Source organism: Columba livia, chromosome 2 (genome assembly GCF_036013475.1).
Source record: "Columba livia isolate bColLiv1 breed racing homer chromosome 2, bColLiv1.pat.W.v2, whole genome shotgun sequence".
Taxonomy (NCBI): domain Eukaryota; kingdom Metazoa; phylum Chordata; class Aves; order Columbiformes; family Columbidae; genus Columba; species Columba livia.
In genome coordinates, this window is record NC_088603.1 from 22,190,649 (window position 1) to 22,206,245 (window position 15,597).

A 15,597-nucleotide genomic window follows, 5' to 3' on the forward strand; every position below is an offset into this window, starting at 1 on the left:
AACTAAATAGGCTTATTCTTACTTTTGGTGTACTATTCGATTTTAAATACATATTCTTTCTCCCTGAGGCTATAAATATAAGTTATTCCTAAAGTGCAAGATATAATAGAACACCTTGAAATTTGCCTGAATTAAGTAATTATTTTGGTATTTACTGGGTGCAGAAAATATTACATCTCAAAGCATTAACTCTATTAAGATGGTCCCATATCTCCCTCTCCCTCCTGTGCCCAGGTCACTTATACATGAATTCTGGCTTAAAACAGGCAGCAAGAATGCAGGCAGCATTATATTCTTCTGTGGTGCCCTAACTACTACAGAATGAGGTAAGAAATTAACTGGTCATTTCTGAAATGAAGGCTCCAGGCTAAAGAACTCCCCTGTTTGTTTTTGCCTTGGCATCATGGAGATGACATCCTGTGTAGCATCATTAGCACCTCAGGCTAACAGCTTCTAATAGAGGATCTCTCTGTCTTACGGGTTTACCAATTTATTTTGTACTAAAATATAATCTCACAGATAACAGCATTTAATAAAACATTCTCTGCTTTTACCAATAAAAAGCAGAGCTGGTATTTATTGTCAATATAAGAATGTCGTTAAAAGTTTAAATGAGCACTTTCTGAAATACATAAACTTAGGCAGAGGCACTGGTTGTGGAACTCAAGATTCTCTCAAATTAAAAATTTTGTCTTTATGTCTTCACAAAGTAAAAAGCCTCCAAACTCAGATCTGAAGAGAATTTAGCAAGAAACCAAAATATAAATATAAAACCCAGTCAAAGCAAAATAAATTATCTCAAAACCAGGTTCCATCTTGCAACTACAGATTCAATTAGCTGACAAAACAGTACCTGAGCCAAGTAAAGGAGACAGTTTCCACACATAAAAATGCAAGTATGTGAACTGATTTGCGAACTATTTTCTAATGACTTGAAACTCAAGTTATTCATTGGAGAAGGTATGAACTTCTGAAGAGTCAAAAGTGAAAGAGAATATTCAAAGTAACACTTCCTATTTTTCAAGTATCACATTTGCCCTTCTGAAATCATAAAGAAAGATCAGTGAGAAGTCCCAGCAGGGCACCGAAGACTCTGTATCTTTAAATGCATCAAAGACATGGAAACCCTTATAACACTTCGATATGGCACATTCCACAGGGAACCATTCTAACAAACAGGGTTTGAAATTTTTTATTTTTTAAAGTTAAGGATAGAATTGAGTAAAATCTTTTCTTATGATACTAATACACAGGAGTAAGCTATACCTTTTCTTATCTGGCAAATCCACCCATAGAGATAATCACAGTGCCTGTCATTCCATAGCATGCTGGAATCACCACTGATTTCTGCACAAAGTTCAATTCCTTGATAATTATTGGGTTCTCCAAAGCCCCAGTTTTCATACCTCACCTATGACAGAAAAGATTTGGGAAAGATTCTGTTACATAGAAAGAAAATAATGGAGAGAGGGAGGAGACCCTCCCTCCCTATTGCCTGTTTAAAAACTTACGTAAGAGGAAACCAGAATCTCCCCATGCAAATGCTGACATTTCAGGGCTTCTTTTTCAGATTGCCACTGGACTGCAGCTTAGATAACAGTTGTTACTGATGACACTTAGAAGAAAATTGACACTTTTTGTAGGACTTAAATTCTGTAAAATTCATCTAAGAACAATGACTGGGCATGTTAAATTAAGTAAATATCCTGGGTGAGTAAACCAGTAAGATATTATCAAGACACAACAAAAGTCTTGGCATTTTTTTCAGAAAAATATTACTTCCAATTTTCTTGTAGGAATTCCAATTTCAGTTTTCTGTATGGTAAATTTCTATCAATGTATTTTAACCAGCCTTGCATCAAATATAATCACATCTCCAAAACTAGTTTTGTTTCTACATTTTCATTTTGTAGTCTAAAGTATAGTCAAGTTGTGCTGGCATAAAACAATCACCTTCAGCTCCATGGAATGTGGGCCATTTCAGATAAAGATCTAATTAGCAAAGAATAGAAATACTAAAGATGGACTATTTTACTATTTTACTTCTTATTTGTATTTATAAAAATATCCTTTAGTCTACATGAATTTTCTTGTTGATTCAATTCACATTTTCTTATAAAAACTCAATATGTTTTAGCCAAAAAAAAATCAAACCGTGAAACTGCTATTCAGAAGCATTGCTAAAGAGAGCAGGACACAGTGGAGGATTAAGATTAAGCATAAAATTACACAAAAAACATACACCACACACACTTGAGAAGCACAGGGAATGCAAAATAACAGCTGTGGAAAATTGAATCACTCACTGGAGATCCATCACTCCAAATGAAGCCATCATCAGGATTCAAGTAATATAAACCCATCCAGAAACGCTGGTTGTAAAAGCCATTGTTCCTAAAAAAAATTTTTTTTTAAAGTCCCATTTATAAGAAGTTTAAACATAAACCCAAAACTAATAAGGGCATTACAATATTTTAAATAATCTATCACTTTCTATAAAAACAATCCATAAAGCTGCTAGAAACAAAACCAACCAGGATGAAAATTAAATAAAAGCAACCACTTCTAGCAGTTATCACTATACATTAACTCAGACAAATGGAAATATTGACCAAGAAAATGTTGAGATCCAATCCAGCTTCTGAAAATAAGATGGCTTAATACTTTGGTAAGACGGTTCAATGACTATTGTTGTCCCATTTATCAACTTTCCATTTTCTCTGTAAAGGCACTTACAGCTTCCAAACAAAAAGTGACTTGCTGTAGTTGAATCACATTTAAAAAATAGCACCTTAAACTAATTCTTGTCTGCAACCAGACATACTTTACTGATTTATCTGAATTTATTGAGTCAATTTGTGGTAATGCAGCATCTGAAACTTCTTCCTTACTATAAGTACACAGCTGGGATTCTGGTACGGTTGTAGCATTTTGCAAGGCTGCTATGTTTGAGTCTTGCTTCCTAGTTAGACAGTAACATACAAGTTCATTGAGCCTATCCAGGTCATATTGCAAGTGCTACCTTTTTAAGAGTATTCGATCTCATTGAGAAATCTCACACATGCTTTTTACAGTTCAAAGACTTACTAACCTTATTTACATTACTTGTGTAGGAAAAAATGAATCTGAAGTTGTTTCTGCTATCTGATTAGTTCATAAAAATGACAAATGATGAACACAATGACCAGATTTATATCATGACTGTTACCCTATTTGTACACTTGCTTATGGGAAAACAACAGGCATCTGTGTTAATTTTATAGTATCACCAAATCACAGTAAATATTTTCATATCAGACAATAAATGTTGCCTCAAGTAGATATCTTGCCAATCTCCTTTTAGCATTAGTTTTTGGGGTGATTGGCATTAGTCATACAATTCCTGGTATTTCATCAGCTCTGCTTTTTTGCTCTGTTTTTGATACAGATGCAGATAATGAATACAGACAGGCTTTTACTGAAGTAAAAACATACACCTAAAAGGAAATATTCCAAAAAGATCAAGACACTAATTGAAATGAATTGATGGCTACACTACAGATACTCACGCAATAGAACGCCATATCACGTACTGTTCTTCTTTACCATTAATGGAGGCCAAATCTCCTCCTATAGCTCGACAAAACTCTTGAGATTCAAGCCATGTTTTCTTTTCCTCTCCTCTTGAAAAAGGCTGAAGAGAGCATTTTGCAATCAGACAAAACAGGCAATACAGATCACAAGATCAAGAAACATCAGCTACCCAAAAGGAATTCATTTACAATTAACTTGTTCTGTGAGGGTTACAGAAACTCTGAACATAGGGTTTATGAGTGTTGACCTATGTGAAACACAGGCCCAGTATGAGTGTCTTTAAGCCAAATTAGCAAACTGCATTGCTTAAAGGAGCCTGCAAGACAAAAACTACAAGGAAGGCACTTCTAATCTATAAAGAATGGGAAATTAAGATCAGAAGATCAGATGTTAATGGAATAAATAAAACCATAAGCATTTCAACAGAAAGGAACATGACCTCTATGTACAGTCTGTACTTAAGCTTATGAAACAGTAAGACATATGTATACCAATTTTTATTGAACATATATGCAGCAAACAGAAACTACCTTAATGCAAAAAGCAACATACTTACTTTGAAACAGAAGCTTATACGATTGTTTGAGTCCCAACCCTCTGGACACCGGGGAATGGGAGTTGTTGTAGGAACAGGTGGAGGTGTCACTCCCTCTGCCCACACTTTGCATAGGAACTTTGCCTTTTCTTCACACTTTATTACATCCCATAATCCACCAGCAATTCCAGTCCTCATGGCAACGCAGCCCTGCTTTCTTCCTGGTTGTAAACAGGAATGCACAAAAGCAACAGTTGTGGGTCGTGAGGATTTAGAAAACTTTGTATTCTATCCTGACAGAAATTAAGTCTTTGTACAGAGTCAAACATGTTTCTAATGTTAGGGCAGGTGCAGAGAATGGCAACGAAAATCATCAGAGGGCTGGCCACTTCACAAATCAGAGGATCTCCTGAGAGGCAAATGCAATACACAAGAACCTTGAAGTTTGATGACCATCCCCTTTCTGATGTGACCATGTCGGAGATGAAAATACTTCCCACTCCCACAATTTTATCAGAAAGTGAAAAATAGCAATGTTTTCATCAACAAGACTTAGTAAATAAGGAAATTACAACTAATCTAGCAAAGATATTAACCAAAGAAGATTAAACAGAAATCTTCCCTTGGCTCTCTTGTCCTTTCCTACAATTCCTTTTCTCTGAGACCAGAGATGCTTCAAGCATGCCATGATCTCACACACCTCAGAACACACAGGGAGCAAGTGCACTGTGAGACATGGCTGAAGGGGCAGGACTTGCTAGCAGGGCTCAGTATGCCTGCAGAGACTGCTCTTCCAGAGTAGTACAGACACAAACTTTCCCAGAACAGATGCAAATCACAAACTTGATCTCAATGTAAAGTGTTTTCCCAAGCTCACGTTAAAAACTCATTGTAGCACTAAGCAGCAAGTTACCAACAGCACTGCACACTCAAGAAAGCAGCCAGATACATTTGAGAGTAATTAGTTGTTGTACCACCAAGCAAGGGCTAAGGAATGAAGTAAAAAAAGAAATCAGGTAGTGAGGCCTGTATTTTGGGCACTGGACTCATTAAATAGTATAGAGCCATACCTACCAGGCATTTCAGAATTCCAGTGTGTAAATAAGACAGAATCGCCATTAGTCCACTTGAACGTTCCCTTTTCTTCTACATCTGAAAGCCCAATCCAAAAGTATCTTTCTGTTCTCAGCCCAACCAGGCTAGTCAGATAGGCTTGTTCGTATCTGTTCATAAGAACATGATCATTAAAATAATACTCAAATTTCTTTTTGAAAGTTGTAAAAGACTTGTTATTTTTTCAGAATTACTGCTGTACCTTCTTGAAAGTGTAGCTTGGATGGATTTACTTGAACAAAGCACATAACAAAACATTACAGAATAGATATTTTGTAAGCTAGAATACCAAAGTATTCTGTCTTCTCCTTGGATGTCCAGTAAAGAAAGAGACATGAAATTGGTGGGAAAGAAGAAAGCTGACATGGCTTATGTGTAAAACCACTGTATTTTTTGAGTTTCTACTATCCTTGTATTTTAATGGCTTCTTGTTTCAAACAAATCCAAAACTGAAAAATGCAATCTCATTATTATTGAAGAAATATACAGAAGTAGAGGCTAGAGTAGAGTGATACTAAATTATCAAACTAAAGAACACTGCAAATTAGATCCAATGATCATGCAGGAAAATTTATGTTTGGGAAACAAAACAATGTTTAGGTAAAGCTTGCCATAGTTCATTATGGCGTTTAAACAAACAGCTCTTAAGAAATCAAAGCAAAGAGAAGTATCTCCTTATTGTTAAGGGGTATAGTCTGAAGACCACATTAATGTTAAACCATTTTTATGACAGCTACAGTGATATATATACTTAGAGAGCTACCATCCATGCATGATAGAGCTTTCATGCTAGAACATACACATTTAGACTATATAGAAACAAGTAAGAGAAAGTGTAAAGCATCAAGTCAGCTGCAAATAAGCTTAATTTCTTAATCCTAACTTTTTTTTCCTCAACATTCCACAATATTCCACATCCAACAATGTGCACCAGTTGTTCAGGAATTTAGTGCACACTGAATACTGCCTGAATTGTAATGGATTTTCAGGTACCAAGCACTGTTATTATCATTTGGTTTCTTATTTATTTTTTTTTAAAGTAGCTCCATTCTGAGAAGACCAGATAGGTGAAAATGACATCCTCTTGCTCATTTGAACTACCTTTTGAAAGGAATTCAGAGCCATATTTCATCTAATAATCAAAACTGGATTCTGCATCCCTCACTCAAGTAAAACCCATCCTCAAGCCACAACTATTAAGGAAAAATAAGGCATAATTTTTTTTCCTTGATATAACCATCTATATTAATATTGACTTCATAGCCAGCACCTATTTTTACTAAAAAAAAAAAAAAAAAGAATGAACATCTGGATTTGAACATACATGCAAAAACCAAAGAGTTCTGTATCTACAGCTAGCTGTCCTCTCAAACAAGATTTTTGTTCAGATAGGAATATTTATTATGATATTTGGGTAACACTAGATGCGAAGTCTTCATGTGATGCCCTCATGCCAGCAGACCATAACGTACCTGTCTTCAATGGTTGCTAAAAAGGCCTGATGCCTTCCACAGGTTTGATTTGCTTGAGAAAATGATGCAAATGTATTTCCAATGAAGTAACAATAAAAACCATATCTTTTCCAACCCTGTCAAAATAGACATTAAATGATCACATATGTTGCAGCTTTTCTAAACTTCTTTACCAAAATAAAACAAAACAAAATAAAACAAAACAAAACAAAAAAACAACAACCAAAAAAACCCACACCACATAAACCCAACAAAACTGATTTATACTACTGTCAGCTAACCATTAGACAAAGGAAAAAGTGAACTCAAAAAGCCAAACAGGAAACAGGCATGATCAAAGTTTTGTTTTAAAATTGTGTTTCAGAAAACAATTTTTCACATATAATGAATTTTTAACCAGTGTATTTCACTTATGAATGCATAGGATTATATAATAACTAGCACATAGCTAGGCATTGTGCAATCACGAGAATGTTGAGAAGCATTGAGAAAGCAAAATTGAGAAGCAAATTTCAGCCTGAGAATAAGAATTTTCAGAAAGAGAATGACACCTCAAACAGATTTGTTTATTATTAACTAATATTTACACTCTCTTTTGTTTTCTCATTCAAATGTCATTAACTCAGGAATATGTTTACAGAGGAAGAGTTTTCTTTGACCAGCCACAATTGACACAAATTTTCTTCTAATGTTTTTCGATTTCTCACCTATGAGAGTTTTTTTCTATGAGCATGCACTTAGTGCTCTAGGCAAAGACAACATCCATAAGCACTAGGATCCCTTTATGTTCTCCAACAGTTGCATATTTTTAAGGTACCAATGTACTCTTCTATGAATTTTGGGAATAAACACCAAGGGCTTTCTCTGTAGCTGTGTAAAGCAGACTTGGGAGAAAAGACAATTTCTTCATGGATGACAAAAACCTTGTAGGATTCCCTATGGCATAAAAAATTACCGTAGGCTTTTTGGAGTGTTATGTTACTAGAAGGCAAGCATTACCAAATAAACAATAGATTCACAAGCAGTTCAGAAGGAGCACAATGGATTCATTTTGCTGAGGCACTCATACGAAATTCTTCAAAGTACAGAGCACTGCCAGAGACCACAGCAAAGCCGTGAGAATAGTACGTAGACAAGCACACCCTTCCTGCTGTGATTCATTTTGAAGAAAATTGTAGGCAGAGCTGAAGAGCAACTGCTGGTACAGGCAAATTCCTTAGGAAGGCTTAAATGCCAATCAGGGAAAAATGGCCTGTTGTAAAGACTACAGGTGTTTTGGTTTCTGGAAAAAGAAAGGGAGCATCAAAAGTCAAATGACAGTCAGAGCCTAGATTTGTTATTAGGTATCACCTGTCCCATCTGCTATAGAAATAAGAAAGCCAACTGGTTCGATAATGACAACACAAAATTCATTTTTCCTGTTTTATCTGTCACCTAGGTGGCATTTTCTCTTCTTAATCTTTCCTAGCAGGCTACTCAGATCAGACAGCTTTTTCTTCACTTACTCTCTGGCAGCCCACATCAATTTCCTCTTCTGCAGGAGCTTCTGACATGGGTTTCCTTTTACAGATGTAGCCAATTTTCTTTTCACAAGAATGGTCTGCCCAAAATCCATCCTGGACAGAACAACAGAACATAACAGTCAAGTGGGATTTAGTCTTCAAAAAAGGTTATAATTTATGTTATAATTAATTTTTAACCTTCCATTAGTGGCCTGAGGGCACCAATAGACCCTAATGGCCCCCACTGTCTTAACTTGGGGCCTCCACCCACCTGCCTGCGCATGGGCCCTGGGGCTCCACTGAAGCTTGGATCTGGGATTTCAATCCCAGCCCATTCTGGAACTGAAATACTGGTCTCCAGCTCCAGCAATGTCTGTACCTGGCTATGGGCCTTGTTGATCCAGACCCTTATCTTTGCACTGTCTTCCTGGCTCAATCTTGAACTTGCCTTGTCATTGTGGACTTACCCAGCAATCATTAGTTTGTTTCTGACCCTCGTTACTCTCTCGGGACCTGATCCTGACTCATCTACTTGGTTTGACTTTGACCTTGGACACACCTCACCATCCTGGATGCAGGCTCTGGTCTGCCACCAGCTGCCTACCCCACCTGCCCTGCTCTCTCCTGGGGACAGCGGGACAGGCTCTGTCCCTGCAAACTGGGCTATTACTCTTGGCTTGTAGCTTCTCACCTGTTACAAAGGAGCTGATCCTTGCTGCTCCCTGGTGCTTCCTGTTTTAAATTATCCTTGAAGGTTAATTATCTGTTGCTACATACATGAACAGCAGAGAGACCAGCCACATAAAGAAATGAGTATGGAACACTTTTGTAACAGCTCACACTCTGATAACCATAGAAATATTTAGTTGGAAGATCTCCAAACATCCTCTACCCCGACCCCTCAAAGTGAGAGAGGAAGTAGTTTATTCTGAATATCCCTGCTGGCTTCCAGCTAACCTGTTCTTAACCACACAAAAACCCCTCACCCTAAATAGTCTGTTCCCTTTTACTAAATATACAATTGGAATAATTGCAACCTCTGTAACAAGCTATGTATATTTGAAGACTTCTGCTCTTTTTCAGATTTCTCTTTTACATATCAAACCCCCCTTTATTTCTTCAGCCAAAATCTATATCATGCTTTCTATATTGTTTTTGAGAGCTGATACAAGTGAAAGGATGACAGCTTTTCTAAGGCAGCAGAATGCAACACCAAGCTGCTACTTTTATTTATAGCTAAATGTATCTATCTATTGTTGTTGGAATTAAAAAAGCCTCTGGGTTTTAGATACATATTCAGTGTTGGAGGACCCCAATATCCTTCTGTACTGACAGATACATGTCAGGTGAAGGAAGAGAGGGCTTGGCCTACCAGAGGATGGAGTCCTCCTTTCTTCCCCAAGTCAAGGCCCAGCAGCCTGAACCGGTATTTTCAGCTGGTTTTAGACGACAGTGTTAAGCATACCAGCCTGTCATCAGAAGCTTTACTTCTGAGCAATGATCACAAGTTATCTGCCTGCACTGAATGCTGCCACTTTTAGCATGGCACATACAACATGACTAGTGATTCCAAATCTTAATGCTTTGAGACCTTGGGCACTGAATTAATTTTATTTTAATACCCAACAAAATATTAGGTCCCTTTTTATAATATTAGGTCATCTTCTATCAACAGATCTGCCTAGACACATACAGGTTACAAGACACATACAGACACACCACTGCATGTGTCTGTAACTATTCTTGTCTTCTTGTAACTGAACTGCTGTTCAGTGGTTCAGTCTGGGCAAGGGTGAGGACGTAACTAGGAATGACTCCTATTTTTCCATCCCTTTCTTTATTCAGTAGGTTTCAATGAATGGCCACATGGAGTGGAAGGAAACATAAGGCAAACCAACAGTGGTTCTTTCAGGGCTTGGCACTGCAGAGTACCATGTACTTCAAACCACACTGCTCCTGCCCTGCACCAGAAGATATTGCCAGGGCTACTTGCAGTGTCTCCCTTCCACACCTTTCTCCTGAAGTCTTATGGAATTAACCAGACATGTCTTTCCTATAATTTCACAAGAGAAACTTGCTGTGTCTTTCCTAGAGAAATACAACAGGGACCAGAATTCAAACTGTGACAAGAAGTGATTTGCTTAAGTTTGCAGACAATTAGAATTTAGTGGATCCCAGCTTCTGTACACAAATAGGGATTTTTAACCTGAATCTAATTTCTCCAAAATTCTATAACACTTGGCTTGGTCAGAAAATATCATTCAGATCCTCAGAGAGGCACAAAACAGATTCTGTCCCTTGCTATTGTTTCTTGAAACTCTTGTTTTGAAGGCAGTCAGGTCATTCTGATAAAAATAATGGCTTTACCGGTGCATTTAAGCTACCCTATATGTTTAAAAAATAAATAAATAAATAAATAAATAAATAAATAAATAAATAAATAAAATATTGCATCAAGGAACTATGAATATCAAGAGTAATCTTGTTACTTTTATCAAAGTACTAACCAAATTATGAAATGCTTGTCAAGCCTCCAACCTTCTCTAATAGTTCCTGCACCATGTACAACACCATAAAGCCCCAAACTTCACACCAACAGATGAGGGTAACTAAAGAGCACAGAATGGCACATGAGACAAAATTTCAGCTATGTGTTCCTTGCAACTCACCACGCACATGCACCACGGCCAGCTACCTTGCAAACCTTCTGTTCCTAAGCAAGTTCTCCAGCCTTCATCGGTATAAAAGTCCTTAAAGCAACAGCCATTTACAACCTAAATTGGCTGACCCTCACGTTTGAGCACTCAGCTTCCTTCCACTGGCTGACTCTATAATTCTGTAAGTTAGACAAAGCATCTACTGCATCCTCAACAAGCACTGCATAGCCACTGCTCAGACAAAGGAGCACAAAAATCCTCAGGCCCTTAAAAATCTGTTTCAATTAACATGTGCACCTTGGCCTGGTTGCCAGGGAAGAAATACACTTTTACACTCTTCTTACCAGAGCATATCCACTAGTACAATGGAGAAGATTTTTTTAAAAATACTTAGTTGATAATTAATGAATAATTTAAAAATTATAATTAACTCAATAGTTAAATGACTTTACCTTTCCTTTCATAACAACACAGTCCTCTTGCCTGTTGTTTGCATGAGTGGGTTCTCCTCGAAGCCACTTGGTATAGGTGACAGGTGTCCCATCGCTCCATTCAAAATACATCTGGACCTTGAGGTCATTCAACCCAATCCACAGCTCATCAGCTGGCCCTAAAGACATACAATTAACAAGGTTGATAACAGTCCTTTTGTATTATGTGAATTTTTATCTTCATGGAACAGAAAATCATTTATCCTCAGCAAGTTTAAAACGCAGTCACAGCAGATTAAGGCTCCCTGTTTCATAAAGAGGGCAGACTGTTCCTCATATATCCACTCCAGTCATAAGGAAAATCCACTCATTCTAGTGGCAATGCAATAAGAGTGTTTAACTTCCTATGAAACAGCCAAACTAATCTCTTTGATGAATTATGCTGCAACATAACTGGATTCATTCTTTTTTTCCAGCTCAAAGTTTGTGTAACTAGGTATGAATAAACTCCTAAATAAAAGGCTACCTTCCCTTTTCCTCCTGTCTTTAGTATAGTGAAGAAAGAACTTCCCTCTTTTCTAATGGTCAGACACCCACTGTTGTATTTTGGAGCTGACGATCAGAGTACTTTCATGTGTTCCTCTATTTTGTTTTATTTCAGAGCAAGACAAAATTCATGTAGTTGTTCTTGATTTCAGTTTACAGTTAATGGAGTTAAGTGCTGGTTTTTGGCTGGAAGGAATGTGCAGAATTGATCAAGAATGGTACTTTACAAAGCTGTTTCAAAGAGGATTATTTATCTGTGCTTAAAATCCTTCACTCTAACATATTGTTACTATAATGTTCATACCTTGTTTTAATCTGAATAAACTATTTGAATAAGGAGGATTAAAAATATGGGCATTTATAATCAGTCTGAACTCTACCATCATCAAAAGGCATTCCTTTCTAGAACTGATTTTATACTGATTTTATGACTTTATTCAGTGTCATTTTAATTATTATTTAACTAATTATTTATAGTCTGTAGGCCTATACTAAAGGCAGCAAGTGTTTCCTTTTGTTCACAGCAGTATGACTCAGATCACACTGAACAACTACATGCAAAGTCCTTCCCTTAGACAGCAGTCTTTCCAAGCACAGTACGAACTATTTTGTTGCGAGTATTTTTCACGAATGACAGGGACACTGCTCTTTAACACTTTTTTTTCACATCTTATGACCTGGCATTTCTACAACCCATGTACAACACTCAGAGGTTTTTCCTGTTCAGTTTGTTATCATAGCTCTTCTTCAGTAAGCCTTCCTCTAACATCCTCCACCCAGTTACAAGCACCCTGTTACAAGTAACAGAAGTGCCTGTAAGACAGTTAAAAGTCATCGCCCCCGTGGCAATCCTCTCTGATTACACATTTCAGGTGGAGGTCTTCCTAGATACCCTTACAACATAAAACTCTCCTGTGACATTTTTCCCATCCACTAGTTACAGGAACATGGAGGCTTCCCTTTTTGACCAACCAAGCTGCTCCAAAAATCTCTCCCAGACTGTCACTTTAATAGGGTCAATTCTCTCTCTCTTCTTCTCCCTTTACTCTCACCTCTTTACTACACCTAATTATGATCAGCCCTCACAGCTCACCAGTAGTGTCCTTACCATCTCCCCCCCAATAAGAAAAACTCAGATTCACAGGACATCAGGCTCCATTTTCAAACAGGCACCTTTACCTCTTCTGCCACACTGCTCCTCAGGTTCAGAAGTCCCTGAACTCCACACCTCACTACCTTCCTTTAAACTCTTCTCTGCTACCAAAACTGAAAGCTGTCCCAATTCCACTGCCCATCATGTTCACTGATGTTTCATTCGCTCCTTAGCTATGACCATCCATGCTCTCCAATTTCTTTTTTTGTTTAGTTATCTGTGAAAATCTTTCTGTCTGTGTTTATTGAGCACCTAGCACAGCAGAGGCCTCATCCATGGTCTGAGCTCCTCCTGCAGTTGGCTCACACCATGGTAATATAAACAGTAAACTACATTCTTTAACAAAATGATTACATCGAAGTCATCTAAGTAAGCTGTATAAATCAGAAATGGCCAAGAGCCATTTCTGGCTCTGTGCAGCCTCTTCCTACATAACATTTACTACTCTGAAGAAGAAATACTGTCAAGGAGTTTTGCAATAATCTCTGAAGCTGTGTGACTAAATACCAAGGTGTTTTTTCCCAGCCACTTGTAAATGAGCTGTTTCCCACTCTCTCAGACATGCACTGGGCTGTGTTTCTGCCATATCACATGCTGGACTTCTGTGTAAACATCCAGAATGCCTTTCTTTATTCTTCTTCATATTCCTCTCTAAAGTTCTCCTTTGTAGGCGATGCCAACAAAAGCTTGGCTACTATGACAATACTCATCTCATTGTACCCCTGCTTCCTTTGTTTGATCATGGGACTGTGAATTCTTTTGTGCAAAGACAGACTTTAGCTCTTTCTGTACAGCACTTATTGCAGCACGGTTCTGATGCAGACAAGATTTTCTAGGCACTGCAATAGATGGTGTTCTCATCTCAGTGGTGAACACGGGTAATCTAATATTTGTCACAAACTGCCTTAAAAGGCTTCTTTAGTCATTCCAATTTTACTCCTCTGAAAAGAATGCTTTCAAAATAGCTTGTCGCAGTAAGTGTGCCATATGGGAGAAGTCTGGTTTCCTTCAGCACTATTGCCTTTCAGAAACATTCACTTTTACAAAAACAGTGCAATGCAGTTAGTCCAGAAAAGGTCTTTGCAGAAACCATTAAACTATGAAATAATCTACTTCAAGGAGTAAGGTGAAAACACATGTACTTTCCATTAGAGACTAGCTTTTTAAAATGTCCTAATCTCTCATCAAGAGGTCTCACCTCTCCTAATAATCTCCTTTGAAAGAGTAAAAGTTTCGTGTTGTTAATGAAATAACAACAAATCACTGTTTCAGGTATGTGAGGACAAGCACAAGTTGTCATGGTGTTGGCTAGGACACAAAACTAAAGCATATCAACTATTTTATGACTGCCACTCCTAGATTGCTGTTCCATTGCGGCCCAAGGCAGCTCACTGCATTTTCAGTGAAGGAAAAACTAACTCACACTTACCTGGCACTAAAAGCACACATAGGATCAGTTACTGCAAAGAAGCATAAGTAGGTGTGAACATGCTGCTCCCATCAAAAGCAGTAACTGATCCTGCATGCAGAATCTAGTCTGTGTAAAGCAATAGCTGCCACAAAATTGCCTCAGCATCAGCACGGTCGCATGTCCCCTGATGAACACAAAGCATCTGTAGGTTAACTTGCCTTACAACTACTCAAGTGTGTGTTCAAAAACCAAGCACCTAAGCACCATACTTAATTCAGGGCATATCTGAGTCCACACACTGGGACAGAGAGTTTCCTTTTTCAGAAGAAACACAAGTAGCATGATTTGAAAAATAAGGACACGGCAGTGCTGGTAATAGGGCCAAAATATTCTCAAACTGCCTTTGACCAACAGATTTGGCTTCCTCTCACCTATCTTTGCAAAACAACCTTCTGAAAAGGTTGACAATTGTTTTAATCCATGTAAAAGGAGGTAGAAGAACCTAGAAAGTAGGTTTGAGGTTGATGCAATTCATAACATTGACCACAGCTTTTCTGTGTCAGTATAGTTTGTTTGGCTTTTGTGTTCTTATTGTGTGGTTTGTTTTTGTTTGTATTTTTTTTTTTCCTTCCAAAGACTTTTAAATTTTAAAATTTAACTCCTTCTACACTCGGTGATCAGGACAATTTTTTAAAAATAGTCTCCTCCTTTTATTAATAGGTATGACATTATCAATACTCTTTATTTTCACAGCATAAACAAATATATATGCTATTGTAAAAAAATACTCACGGTACCCAAGCTGAGAAATAACAAAGCTGTACTCTTCAACATTATGGATGCTTGCCAAATCCCCATCTTCTTTCCTGCAGGATGTTAAGGCATCTTTCCATATTTTGGGGTCCCTGTGAATTATGTAACAGTGACCAGCATATGACATCCATTGATCAGGACATCTAATAGGCACATTAGTCTCTGAAAAGAAAAATGACCATGAAGAGTTTCAGAATTATGTTCTTAGCTAAAGACTGAAAATCACGTAAGGGAAGACCTAACAAACAAATTAATGATAGATTTTCCTCATGAAGAACAGCAGAGCTGAAAAATAGGTACAGGGATAATGATCTGCATGCATGATTCAAATTTGAAATTTCCAGATTTTTTTGGAAGAATACTACAGTTGCAAAAAAGTGCTTGCATCTTG

The 15,597-nt window shown here is 37.5% G+C and overlaps 1 protein-coding gene across 2 annotated transcripts in view; it reads right to left on the reverse strand.

Annotated features, from left to right (window-relative positions):
* LOC102086979 (mannose receptor C-type 1) overlaps positions 1-15,597 on the reverse strand; it is a 52,266-nt gene that overhangs the window by 18,193 nt on the left and 18,476 nt on the right. For both annotated transcript variants that reach the window (XM_005507941.3, XM_021295195.2), the window contains exons 7-15: positions 15,186-15,368; positions 11,305-11,462; positions 8,199-8,309; positions 6,694-6,809; positions 5,183-5,331; positions 4,130-4,329; positions 3,549-3,673; positions 2,307-2,394; positions 1,267-1,411 (exon numbers count right to left, since the gene is read on the reverse strand). In XM_005507941.3, coding sequence (XP_005507998.1) covers positions 1,267-1,411; positions 2,307-2,394; positions 3,549-3,673; positions 4,130-4,329; positions 5,183-5,331; positions 6,694-6,809; positions 8,199-8,309; positions 11,305-11,462; positions 15,186-15,368 — 1,275 coding nt within the window. The remainder of the gene's footprint in view (positions 1-1,266; positions 1,412-2,306; positions 2,395-3,548; positions 3,674-4,129; positions 4,330-5,182; positions 5,332-6,693; positions 6,810-8,198; positions 8,310-11,304; positions 11,463-15,185; positions 15,369-15,597) is intronic.